The 13665-nt window shown below is 34.5% G+C and overlaps 1 protein-coding gene across 17 annotated transcripts in view; it reads left to right on the top strand.

The window, feature by feature from the left end:
- Positions 1 to 13665, top strand: part of PPIP5K2 (diphosphoinositol pentakisphosphate kinase 2) — a 143640-nt gene that overhangs the window by 112738 nt on the left and 17237 nt on the right. For 5 of the 17 annotated variants that reach the window (XR_006354151.1, XM_043977058.1, XM_043976827.1 and 2 more), the window contains exons 24-29: positions 6398 to 6565; positions 8069 to 8185; positions 8924 to 9097; positions 10354 to 10420; positions 12078 to 12197; positions 13088 to 13150. Coding sequence is in view for 15 of the 17 variants with exons in the window: in XM_043977058.1 (XP_043832993.1) it covers positions 6398 to 6565; positions 8069 to 8185; positions 8924 to 9097; positions 10354 to 10420; positions 12078 to 12197; positions 13088 to 13150 (709 nt within the window). In the remaining 2 variants the exon portion in view is untranslated. Of the gene's footprint in view, positions 1 to 6397; positions 6566 to 8068; positions 9098 to 10353; positions 10421 to 12077; positions 12198 to 13087; positions 13151 to 13665 lie in introns of those variants that run through there. The other 12 variants (XR_006354154.1, XM_043977219.1, XM_043977141.1 and 9 more) reach the window with 11 other exon arrangements.

Below are 13665 nucleotides of genomic sequence, written 5' to 3'. Positions count from 1 at the left end.
AGAAAAATCCCTTCTAAGCTTTCTTTTGTATTGTGCTATATGTTCTATTATTTTTTTTTTTAATTTTTGTTTTAGTGAGGCAATTGGGGTTAAGTAACTTGCCCAGGGTCACACAGCTAGTAAGTGTTAAGTGTCTGAGGCCGGATTTGAACTCAGGTCCTCCTGACTCCAGGGCCGGTGCTCTATCCACTGCACCACCTAGCTGCCCCATTATATGTTCTATTATTGAAAGATGCTATTGCCAATAGAGGGATGTAGGGTGTGAGAGAAATCCCTTCTAAGCGTTCTTCCTTTCCTCCCTCTCAATTGTTGTACTCTTGGAGGCACAAGGGAAAAGGATCAGAGGGAAGTCTTTCAAAGTCTTCTGGGCCAGTTGCTTTCTCAAGTGACTCCAGTTCTATTCCTCTGCTTTTAAACTCACCAAAGCTGCCTTAACCCAAGGGCAAGTACAGTATCTCTTCTAATCCTGAGACTTGTGTCTTGACCATTTCACATGCAAAAAGACCACCCCAATTCTGAACATAGTACAACCTAATTTTTTATCGTCTTTAGTATCTGCCTCTTATATGATTAATTTCATCAGGTGGTTTAAAGGAATTAAATTGATTAGGGTTCCCTACTATATTTATTAAGTAGTTTTGAGGTTTTATCTTTTTCCCTTTTCTAATATTATTTAACATTAGTGAAGTGGAAAAATTGTTGAATTTACTATCAAAGGGCCTGAAATTTGCTATGAAAGGAAGAAGGAAGGACATGATTATAACAACATCATCAGGACTATTCCTCCAGGTTTAACCCTGAGGGCATGAAATGACATAGCTATCCCAAGATAAAGCATCCTTAGTTCTGTTTAAGTTCAAGTAAGAGTCATAGTTAATTTTGGGGAATAGCCATTTCTGTAGCAAAGTTCCACACTGTTTAGAGGGTTTCATAGCCAGGCTTAAGATTAACCAGGTAGGAAACATTCCTGTTATAAAGGAAATAATACAATGGGGAAACTGAATGACAAGGATCCTACCTTCATCTATGCCAGGGTTGTCCCCTCAACTTTTCCCAGTGACTGACATCCACCTATAGCAGTTCTCAGATCACAGAAAATAATTGCATTCTAGAATTCCACATAGTGAATACATTATAGCTCACTCAAAACATAGAAAAACACTGACTACTTTGAGGTATAATTTCATAAATTTACATAATCACAAATCATCATAAAATCACTTCTATAATATAAGCAAACTTGTAAATCGCCCCCCACCCACCTAGTTTGGGCAAGGAATATTTGTGATAGAAGAGGGGAATCCCATTTTCTCAACCAATTCATTATTTTGGAATTTCACATTTAGCAAGTTCTTTCATAGGGCTGATAAGATTTTATGACCTTGTTAAAGCTGATGGTACCAAGAAACTTGGCATTTTTATAAATAAGGACATTTTACAAGGTCTCTTTTTTCCCCCCACAAAGTAAGTAGTTATTACTCTTCCCTTTTAAAATATACCCAATTAAATATTTGATAGTTTTAACATTATGACAATAGCCTCTAATAACTTGGTAATTTGGGGCAGCTAGGTAGCACAGTGGATAGAGCACTGGCCCTGGATTCAGGAAGACCTGAGTTCAAATCCGGCCTCAGACCCTTGACGCTTACTAGCTGGGTGACCCTGGGCAAGTCACTTAATCCCAATTGCCTAACCAAAAGAAACCCCAACAACAACAACAACTTAGTAATTGTGGCATCCATATCAAAAGAGAAGTCAAATTTTCCAATGATACAATTGTATTATACAATGGCTTTCCAAAATTCACAATACAATAAAATTTAGAAACACAATAACACTTAATATTTTGAACATAAAACTTGAAATTATAACTTATTGCCAGTCAGATGACATCAATTCAGTTGAATGCATATCTGAATTATCTTACATAGAAAATCATTCTATACTTTGGCATTCTATACTAATTGCATTCAAGACCAGTATAGAATGATTTTGATTCAACTATACTTTTTCAAAACTTATTTTTGCAGTTTCTAAACATATTGCCTAAATTGTAAATATTAACTGTCGTTTCCATTAAGGCCTGATATACTTATACAGGGTCACACATTCTATTATCCTAATAGAAGTACACATCTCACTTAAAATAAGACTAGAACAAATTCAGTCACATCTGGATCTATCTGTACAAATGCTATCATACAGAATCTCAATTTTCCCAAGGGCCATTTACTACTACCACTTAACATTACAGGGCCTGATACCTCCAATTTGTTTGCTGCCAAATATTCAAAGTGGCAGTGTTGTATTCTCAGCCTTCTCCTAGGGTCCATGCACAGTTTCTGTTCCTCTCATAAAAACTAAAATATACTCTTCTTATGGTCCTCAAAGGACCGACTTTTGGTATGCAGTCCTCAAATAACTCCATGTTGCAAATATCTTACTATGTTTTCCATATCATAAATTGTTAATTCATATAAAAATAATAATATAATGTTCCTTATAGCCTTTTTATCTCATAAGATCAAAACCTACCTCAAACCTCTCTTTCTAAACCCTTTAATTTTTTTCTTTTCTTTTTCTTTCTTTTTTTTTCAGGGCATTGAGGGTTAAGTGACTTGCCCAGGGTCACACAGCTAGTAAGTGTCAAGTGTCTGAGGCCAGATTTGAAGTCAGGTCCTGAATCCAGGGCCGGTGCTTTATCCACTGTGCCACCTAGCTGCCTCCATAAACCCTTTCATTTCAAACCCTTCATTCACACTCAGTGCAAAGATTCCAGCTTTCTTTAACTTTCTACCCATGCTCCTCTCATTGCGAAAATTCATCCCCAGTGTTCAAAGCAAAGTACAATTAGTGGTAAGCTGGTAGGTAGGAACAGAAGGGGTAGGGAGGTAGAGATGGTGTTCCACATGGCAACTGGTTCTTCTTGGGGGGTGGGAGGGGCCTGTTGATAATCTGGAGGATGTCTCCTTCCAGAGGCCTAGTACTACTTCACTTTCCTTCACACTTTTAAAGTGCTCCTCCTTTTAACAGAAAAAACATTCTCCCTCCCTCCCTCTTTGATTTTCTAAGTCTCCTTTTCAAGTCCTTAATCCCTTATCTTCTTTTCCCTGCTATAGTGGTTCTCAAGGGTGCCACTGTCTTTGTTTCTGAGAAATCCAAATTGTATGGACATAAGGGACAGTCTCAGAGGGAGTGAAAGTCCTACCATACAGTACCAACAATCTGTTTTCCCAAGCCTCTAGGTCCTCAGGTCTGGGGGATTTTTTGTTTGTTTTCTTGTTGCTGCTGTTTAGAATTTGCAGCTGATGATAATCAAACATCCCATACTCATCTGGCCAAATTACGTGTGTACAGAGTCCAGTTTGTTCTGAGCTTTACCTCTGGAGTTTGAGGCATTCCATAGTTTCTCCTTGCCCCAAGCTATAACAGCTTGCCTAATAGGGAGTCTGTGGGACGCTTTCCTGATCCCATAATGATACCAGTATCCCCTGCCTTTCTGTCCCTTGGCCACCCAGTGTGAAGCAAGGCCAGCTACTCACCACGGCCCATTTTCTTCATATTCCTTCTTTTATCTTCATTCACAAATGAGAAAGAATCAATTTTAAGCTAAGAAACCTATTTGTCTTTATCCTTCCCGAGTTTGGGGAATTTAATTCTCCAACTGCTTTATGGCTGACTGACCACTGAGAGAGTCTACTCCAAAGTCCATTGCAACTGTCAATTAGACAAAAGTCTGAGTGCCAGCTGCAGAGTCTGATGGGGGGCTCCCCCAGTGATAGTTATGCCAACAAGTGATCCCTTCATGGGTCACCAAATTGTTAAGAGAAAATTCTGATTCAGGCTTTGTCTCAGTCAATAAGGCAAACTCAGGAAATGAGACAAAGGAGATTATTATTAATATACCAAAGTAGCAATCAGTTGGAGTGCCAGCATAGATTTCAAACTGCACTCTACTTTTATAAACAGGATTAAACAACTTCCATATAAAGGCAAAAGTATGTTGATTGGTACACATCTAATAAGGAAGTGAGATTTGTGCTGCCTCAGCTCCTCCCCCATGTCTAAGTGGGCATGCACAAGTGGGTCCTGACTGCTGTACACATAACCAAAGTTTAACCAAAGTCTTAAACTCAGACTGACTCTGCACAAGTGGTTGACTTAGCACACTTTCGTTTGTCACTTATCATACTCCCATCCATTTCAAGCAAACTATCTATTGTTAATTCTCCCTTTTATCCCCTAATATAATTTTTTAAAAATATTTTATTTTTAATTTATTGAATAAAACAAGCATTTCCATAACATAGCACAATAAATAAGATGATTGCACATAAAACTGCAAATATATTATGTACTTGCTATTCCTTTTAAATATATAATAGTTATCATGTAAGGTTTTTCTTTTTTTTTTTCTTCCCTATGTACAGATGGTTATCATTAAACACAAAGATGTATGTGTATACACACACACACATATTTATGTAAAATCATTCTATACATACATCTATTTTTCTGTGCTTTCTCTGGATGCAGATAGCATCTTCCTTTATATGTCCTTTACAGTTAATTTATATTTTCATAATAGTCAAAATGACTTAGTTGCTCTTAAAACAGTAATGCTGTTACTCTGTATATAACATTCACTTGATTTTGCTCCATTGGGGAAGGGCTAAACAAGTTGTGGTATATGATTGTGTTGGAATACCAGCATACCTTTAAAAAAAACACTATTATCCTTAGTATCTCTCACTAGCTTTAGCACATTCTGAGCTTTAACACTTTGATATAGAATATCAAAGAAAAAAAAGTCTTTGTGATTTTTAATACGTTTTTTAATTTATTTATTTTTTTTCTTTTTGCTGAGGCAGTTGGGGTTAAGTGACTTGCCCAGGGTCACACAACTAGTAAGTGTCAAGTGTCTGAGGCCAGATTTGAATTCAGGTCCTCCTGACTCTAGGGCCTGTGCTCTATCCACTGCACTACCTAGCTGCCCCTTAAAATCTTAATAGCTTAAAATGGCACTAAGATTTTGGGGCACCTTGTATTCATTCACTTGTTTCCATCAACTCTGTTTCTTTTGAAAATTTAATTTAAATTCTCTATATAGATAGCTACACTGATCTTTCCAGATAATTGCATCTGAAGCATTTAATTCTATGGAATCCTGCCTCTCATTCTTCTGAGCCATTTGAAATCTATGGCACATATGAAACTTTGCCAAAATTTTCTCTCGTCTATCACAAACTCTAATGTATAGTAGTCACTTCGTCTCAGGGTTCCCATAATTTAATCCCAGCAACCAGTTCCTCCGTTTTCAGGAATAAGATCCAAAGTGCAATTGCCCTTTGTTGTTGTCTCCACCTTTTAAAGGATGCAGTTAACACCAAGAGAAGTCAGGAAGGTTTTATTAGCTAGTCTGCTAGGTGCTTTATCCACTGCGCCACCTAGCTGCCCCCTTTGTATTTATCTGAAATGAAGTAGTCGGCCATTCTAAATTTTTTTATTTCTTAAGAAATTATGGTAGCAAAAATAAGAACTATAGCCAAGGAAATAATATCTGGTATACATTTTGTTAAAATTTCCCCAACCAACTTATTGTCTAAAACTATAATACACAGACATGAAAAATGAGTGTTAGCTACATGTTCTATTATTTTAGTACTTCATTATGTTCATTTCATTGGTTTGTGGTGTCCTTTAGCTATGAAAATCTTAGTCTTCTCAATTTTCACATTTTTGTCCATGTTTTTTCATGCCTACTGAAGTTTACCCTCCCCACAAAACCTTAAGAGGAGACACATAAATAGCTTAAAACCATCTCATTATGCTCTTCAAGGCAACTGGTGGCACAATGGATAGAACACTGGGCATGGAAGACCTGAGTTCAAATCCAGCCTCAAACACATCATAGCCGAGTGATTCTGGGCAAGTCACTTAACTTCTGTTCACAACAGTTCCCTCAATTCTAACAAGGCATTAATAATAGCACCTATTTCCCAGAATTGTTGTGAGGATCAAATGAGTTCATATTTATAAAAAGGCACTATGTAAATACCCTCCCTTCCCTGTTCTACATTTATTTCAATTTTTCTTTTCCATTGTTCATTTTGGCACTTGATTAAATCGGCATTTATTACTTAGTATGTTGTAATGTCTTGATTGTTTCATATATTTGAGTCTGTTCTCCCCTCAAAAGATTGTTTAAGTTCAGAGGCTTCTACGTTGCTTCATATTTTTCAGTGTTTAACACATAGCTTGTCTGCAATAATCACTTGTTGAATTGAATATACCTATTTTTATGTGGGCAGTTTGTGTGATTTTTGCCACTAGAAATATAAATGTGCAAAGCTTTTGCCTTATTTAAAGAAAAATTTATAATACTCTCTACCTGCAGAATGAAGACAAAACGAAATTCTGCAAAAAATGTGACTGCGATGATGAGGCACGCAAATGTAAAAGGGATGAGCCTGATAGAGCTGTAGTAATTTTCAAACCCATGGTATCAGATCCAATTCACATACACAAAAAATCTGCCCTTCCACGATCTAGGAAGGCAAGTGAAGTAAGTATATATGTCATAGCATGTTCTCACTAAAACTTAACTTTAGTTTAATAAAATAGAAAAGAAAATACAGCTTAAGTTTAATTGACTTGGGGACTTAGTAGAAATTCTGAATGAAAACTTTGTCTATTTTTTAAAGAAATCAATAAAAATATGGAGGCATTTGTAAAATTTAGGTCTCTGAACTATGTATTTTTAGTTTTATGACAGGATATATCTAAAGCTACCAAGATAAATCCTTGCTAAGATCCTTACAGATTTCCTTGTCTCTTCTCATTGTCACTGGAGGCTACTGTGGTATAAGTTTTTTGTTCTTTTTCTTTTAACCTTAAAAAAAAAATAAAACTTGATGAGACAGGAGGGATTTTTGGTTGTGTTTGGGCAAGAATTAGTAAAATTGTTTCAGCAGTAACTGACTTGAATGATAGTAGTTTAAGGTAAGGAAAACCAAGTTAATAGCTTGACCTAATGAATACAAAACTGCAGCATTAATCAATTTTCCTAATTCAATTAAATTGTAATGATGTTTAAGATTAAAGGTACCTTCCTAACCTCCTTATACCCAGTAGCAAAAGTACTTGTAATATTTGAAAAAAAAAGGAGTTAAGTACTTTAAGCATCTTAATAATACCTATGATTATGATTTATACACCTATAGATTAAAATTACTTTATTTTGGAGTATCTGTATTCTATAAGTGCTGATGTCCCCCAGATTGAATCAGGCCACTACTTAATTTAGGTAATTCTTTGATAAAAGAGTAAGGCTATGAAGAAATTGTCAAGTACTATTAAATTACACAAAAAAACAAAAAAAAAAAACAAACAAAAAGCCCAACAACAACCACCTTTATAGGAATTAGAATAATCAGTGTATGAACTGTGAGTACTAATAGGTGGGGAGGAAATATAATTCAGTTTCATTTTAAATGATGGTCAGAACAATATTTCCATTAGTCTTTGAATTTGTTATATACCTATACTGGTCTCTTCTATTATCAATGGATTCTGAATTGGTAGTAGAAGTTTTAAGAAAATATATGTCAGATATTATTTCCTTGACCATGGTTCTTATTTGTGCTATTACATTTACTTAAGAAATAAGAAGTTTAGGCTAGCTAAACTACTTCATTTCAGAAAAGGTGGGAAGTGACATATGGTAATATAGCCTAAGTTATTTTTTGTGTGAGGGCAGTGATTTTGATATGTTCTTGAACATAGTAGCCTTCCATTGTTCAAATTCTTTAAGACCATATTCTAAGACTGTAGTAAACCTTCTCCTCTGCACTCTAAATAGTTCAGAACACTACGATAGCAAATGAATCAAAGAGTATTCATTTTGTTTCTGATCTATGATATTTGCAAAAGTTCTGACAAAATCACTGCCCTAGATAATTTTTCAAAATTTAGACAGCACATTTGTAAACCTTATGTTCTATAAAATGCTTAAATAGTTGTTTTCAAGAGATATTTCTATGCCATGCTAAACTTTTACTTCCATAAGGTAGACTATTCAAGTAAAACATTGAAGACTTTTTCCAGCGCCCACCACCTCCATGGAAATCAGAAGTTTGTACTTCCTAAAGACACTCAGAGAAACAGACTATTCTCTTCATTTGGTGCAAGTAGATTTTACTCTGTCCTCACTGTCTGAAACCTGAACATGCAAACATGTAAAATGGGAATGTTTGCTGCATGTTTTATCTACTGAACTCTTCAAAATAGCCTTTGGAGGGGGTAGAAAAATAGATAGCCTGAAAGTATAAACAAGTGCAGTTTGATTCCATTTTATTCTGTTAAAAACTTTTTTTCTTTTCTTTCCTTTTTTTTAAATGTTTGGCAGACAGTCATACTTTCAGACTTTGAAGTCTCTTTACTCCTTAGCATAGTTCATTAGGGCTTTGGGTTGAAAAATCCAGCCTTTAGAACACAAAGCCTCTTGAATAAAAATAAAGGAATGCTTAAAATGTAAAAATTATCCACTGAATAGAAATTGGGAAAGTTTATCCTGTTTGAAGAGGGAGGGGAAAACTATTAAGCAGTACAATATGTATGAAATAAATGATTCCTACTTTTTTTTCTCAATTAGAACAATATGTATTTGATAGTTGTTTTTTTTTAAATGTGAAAATATCAGGTCCAAGGTTGAATTAATGGTCATATTTCTGTTGAGCTATTAAATTAAATACTGAAATATTTTGATGCCCTAGTTACTGTTTAATAGTTTTAGAAAAGTGAATGAAAGACAAACTGTATTTTTTTTTCTTTCTGATCATTTGACTCTATCGTATCTAACTGTGCATGCTTTGCTGTTTTTTTTGTTTTGTTTTGTTTTTTTTGCCCCCTTTCTCACTTCCAGGAAGAGAGCCCCCTGAGTGTGTCTAGCCCAGAGGGTACTGGTACCTGGCTGCATTACACCAGTGGTGTGGGTACTGGGCGTCGAAGACGCAGATCAGGGGAACAAATCACCTCTTCCCCTGTCTCCCCTCAATCACTGGCATTCACATCCAGTATTTTTGGCTCATGGCAACAGGTTTCTAAACTTTACTTCATTAAACATTTTTACGCATTCAGAGCAACAAATAACTGTCTTTGAGGACATCTAATCCCTTGTGTTTTCTATTGAAATAAATTCTTCTGTTTGAATTTGATTTGTGCATTTTTAAATGCTTGTGATTTCTAAGAACTTTTGAGGGAAAGAAAACAATTGCACTGTTTCACAGCATTTTCACTATTTTAAATTTCCAAGATTTGTTTTTATTTTAAAATTCTAAATATTTGGAATTAATCTCTACTGATAAATCAAACTCTTGTTTTGGCTTAGTTGTCCTTTAAGACTTTTAAAAATACTTAATTTGGTGGTAGGTAAATTTAATTTTTCTCCATAATTGAAAAAATTAGGTGCTATTTAGAATTTGGGGATTTAAGAGTTTTCTGTATATCAGATTCTCAGTGATCCAGAATTAAATTAACTATGCAGACAAACTCTAGCACTAATCATTCTCTCCCTCACAAACTCCTTTATGTGGAGGTTTCTAACTTGAGGAATATTTTTTTTAAATAGTACTACTTCCATTGAACTGTACAATATTTTGAACTTTTCCCAAAAAAATAAGACAAAAATTGGATACCTCAACAATATTTTTGGTGCTAAATAAAGCAAATCCAGAAAGATTTTTTGCTGTTTAAATTCAAAATATTGTGGAGTCTTTTATGTTTTTTACAATGGAAGATGTGTTATTATCTATGACTTCTCTAAGAATTTCAACAATTTGCATCTGGAACTTAAAGGAAGTTAATTATAGAAAAAGGGATTATGGTATCCATTAAGGCTGTGTCTATGTAAAGGTTACTCTGATAAAGCCCATGCATGGAACAGTAATTGTATGGTGACCTGAAAGGATTGTCTTTACCCCTTTTTTTGTTGTTGTTTCCCTCCCACCCCTTTCCAGTACAGGAGCTGTTAAGAGTGGGCATTTGGTTTTTTTAAATAAACCAAAAAAAAAAAATTCTGTTGATCTATAAATGATTTCTTTTCATCTGTCTTGGTTCATATGTGCCCTCATTCTGAATGCCTGCTTCGCACCACCTCATTGCAAGGATCTCATGTGAAATGGACTCCCTTCAAAAGGGGATCTTGCATGATCTTTCGTGTTTTATGTATTTCTACTAATATTTATCATGCTTATTAACCCTTGTCTGTCTGGAACAGGCTGCTGTATCAAGTATAATGGACTTGATTTTTTCATAGTTCTATTTTGCCTCATTTTTTTTGCTTTGCTTATCCAGGTTGTTTCAGAAAATACTAATTTTATGAGAAAACAAAGGACTGTGGACCAGAAGCAGAATGCAGTAGGTATGTTGGTTGACGGCAGTATTGTTCCTTTAACAAACCTAATACTGTACACTATCTTGCACACATGTAAATTTTTTTTAAGTAATGAAAGCATGACCAAATGCTATGCTTACTTTATACTTTGTACATACCCATTCAAGAATAATGAGTTGCCCAATATTTTGCGTACACAAGTTCACAAAACATTTCAATAAAGTGAACAAGACAAACAGTTCATTTTCTTATAATCCCCATCTATTAAATAATATAAATTGAATTGCCACAACCTGTACCATGCTATTTTTAGACCATTAGAAAATATCCAATTGGATTTAAACTTCGTGTTCTGAATCTAAAATTTTCTCTTCTACTTTACACTAAGGCTCTTTAAAAATAAAGTAACTTTTGATACCTGAATTTTGGGGGGGGGCAGGGAGGGCAACTTCCAAAACAATTTGATGGTTGCAAAATTCAAAGCTAATCTTTTATTCATCTGTAAAACACTGTCCCCAATATTTTCTTATATACATGCTAAGTAACAGTGGAACAATCCTTATTCTGTGTAATAAGATTATAAACGCTAACTTTTAAAATTCATATGGTTGACAAACTATATGAAGTTATGTGGTGTTTGCTATAATTAGCATTTACCTATGTAGATTTAAGATAGGATTAAATTCATGTAAGTTCAAGTGTATCTGTACTGCGCTCTCTGTATAAAGGGTCTGAACTGTTGTATTATGCTTAAATATTTGTGGTAATTTTATGTTTCTACTTTTTCTAGTCAAATGAATAATTTAATAATGATAGATTTTAATTTTCCCACAGTGTCTTGCTAGAAATTTATATAATCTTCCTTTTCTTAATTGATGTAACATGATAGCGCTGGTGGAAACTGATAGATGCATTGGTGAAGGATTTGCTTGGGTATAAAGACTTGCCACAAACCAGGCACAACTTCTTCTGGCTGGGATTCATCACATATGCTAGTAATGTGTTTTATTAGGTGACTTTTTTTGTTTTTGTTTTTACAAAGGACTTGTCATTTATTTAATAGCAGAAATTCCAAATGATTTAGTCAGTTTTCTTAACACACAAAATAGAAACACAAAAGTAATTCTACAAGTAGTAGTTCAGCCTTGATTTTTAACGTAATAAAAATAAAATAAGTGGAATTTTATCTAATGATTCAGAGAAAACACTTAGTTGTGTTTCTCTCATACATTGAAGTATCTTTTATAGACTAAAACATGTCATTTTATAATATGCCATACCATAATTTTACTAATAAAAACTTTCTCGTAACAAACGAAGAAGGTTTTGAGGATTGTTCTAGATACTGATTTGCAAAAAAAGAATGACAGATTTCTAGAGTAACCTAGACTGTTAATTTCTTTGTTTTTTAAATTAATATGTTTTAGATTTTATATAAAACTAAATATCTTATGGATTTTTTTGTACCTGAAAAGGTGGCTTTAAGTACACTTGTTAAATTTTCTCCCGTTGTATGTGTGTTAAAAGTGTAGTGATATTTAGATACAATAAGTTAAAATAATTATTCCATTAAGCCATTACAAGCATATTGTGAACCTGAGCCATGTTAATTGCATGTTGCATGCACCCCAATATGAATGGAAGAACACCGGTTGCTGTATGTATTTTCTCTAACTCCCATCAGGGTCTCACTGTGCGAGCCTGTTTAGCACCTCGGTGCTCGGGGGTTCTTCAAGTGCACCTAACCTACAGGATTATGCTCGTACTCATCGTAAAAAGCTGACTTCTTCTGGCTGCATAGATGGTATGTGCAGACCCGCACACACGCACAGATACAAATGTGCACACACGCACAGATACAAATGTGCACCCACGCACACACCCATGAGCACACATTATTCCTCAGTGACAAGCCTTAGGTCAATGACCCTCTCTGCCTAATTGTATGAGTTCAAGCTCTCTTCACTATGCACAGCTTGGATTTGTGTTTGGCAAAGTTTCTAGTTATTGTTAATATACTTGTATCCTGGGAGTTTGTTGACATGTAAGTTCTTATGCATTTCTTTTTGTGAGAGGAAAATGGTTAAATGAGTATACGGAGAACTTTTTCTGTGATAACTGATTTTTTTCCCCTTAAATTCTTATTGATTCTGATCTAAACTATAGTGAAAGGAATTTGTATAAGAAATGGAGAGAAATGTCAAGCTGTTAATATTTTAAAATATTGACAGCATAGGATGAAAATTCTTGTATTGCTCATTAGAAAACTTCTTGCTTTATATGTATGCATATTTTAGCTTTTAGAGGGTCTTTGAAGTGTATAGAGGCTTGTTCTTTTTGTAATGTCAGGAGTTGGAAGCTCAAAAGGGTATGTAGTTTTTAATCCTCAGGTCTAGTTAGCTACATTAAGAACTTACTCATACACTCTGCATAAATTTACTTTAGCCAGTACAATTTTGTATATACCAAAATCACCTGCTCATCTTGCTTTTCCTCCTTTCATACACTTCATTAAATGCCTTGCAGTTTTTAGCAAACCAGTTTAATTCTTTTAACCTGTATTTTGCCCTCTTTCATGATCCCTTCTGCATGTCACTTGATTCTAACCTTCTCATCTTTTGTCCCTCTTTTTTTTAAATGTCCCTCTTTTGGTAGCTGTTGTGAATTTCAGGTACCTGTTTTTCTCTTTCTCAGACGCCACACGTGGTTCTGCTGTTAAAAGGTTTTCTATCTCATTTGCTCGACACCCAACCAATGGTACGTTTTTTGTTTTATTTTAAAAGATATTCCCTTGCTTCATCCATTTTTATTTTATTTCCAAATGTGGGGTATATAGTATCATTCACCTGTCCTTCTTTACCTCCAACCAGCACACAGTTCTAACTTGTTATGTATCTGAAATAACAGTGCTGTGTAGCTCCCTTCCTCACTTTTAATTTATATAAAGATAATATCATTTATGAAATTTTAAAATAAAATTCATTCTAATTGCCCATGTTGAAGTTCAATTTAATTCTAAATCTATACTGGAAATTCCCTTTCTTTTTCCAGTTTATCAAATGATTCAACCATATCCTTTTTATAATAAAATTAAATATACTTAATTATTCTTAATTCTTAATAGTTTTAAGATGAGTACCTTTTCCCTGATTCCTTTTTTCTGGTCACATAGATATTTCCATTGAGATACTTAATCATATATTTATAGGTGTACACAATTCACCAATTTCTGACTGTGGTGAAGTTCAGGCAACCAGGGAATTCCGACTTCA

The sequence above is a fragment of the Dromiciops gliroides genome, chromosome 1 (genome assembly GCF_019393635.1).
Source record: "Dromiciops gliroides isolate mDroGli1 chromosome 1, mDroGli1.pri, whole genome shotgun sequence".
NCBI classification, from domain to species: Eukaryota; Metazoa; Chordata; class Mammalia; order Microbiotheria; family Microbiotheriidae; genus Dromiciops; species Dromiciops gliroides.
Note: the sequence above shows the minus strand (reverse complement) of the source record. Positions and strands in the feature narration are given on the sequence as shown.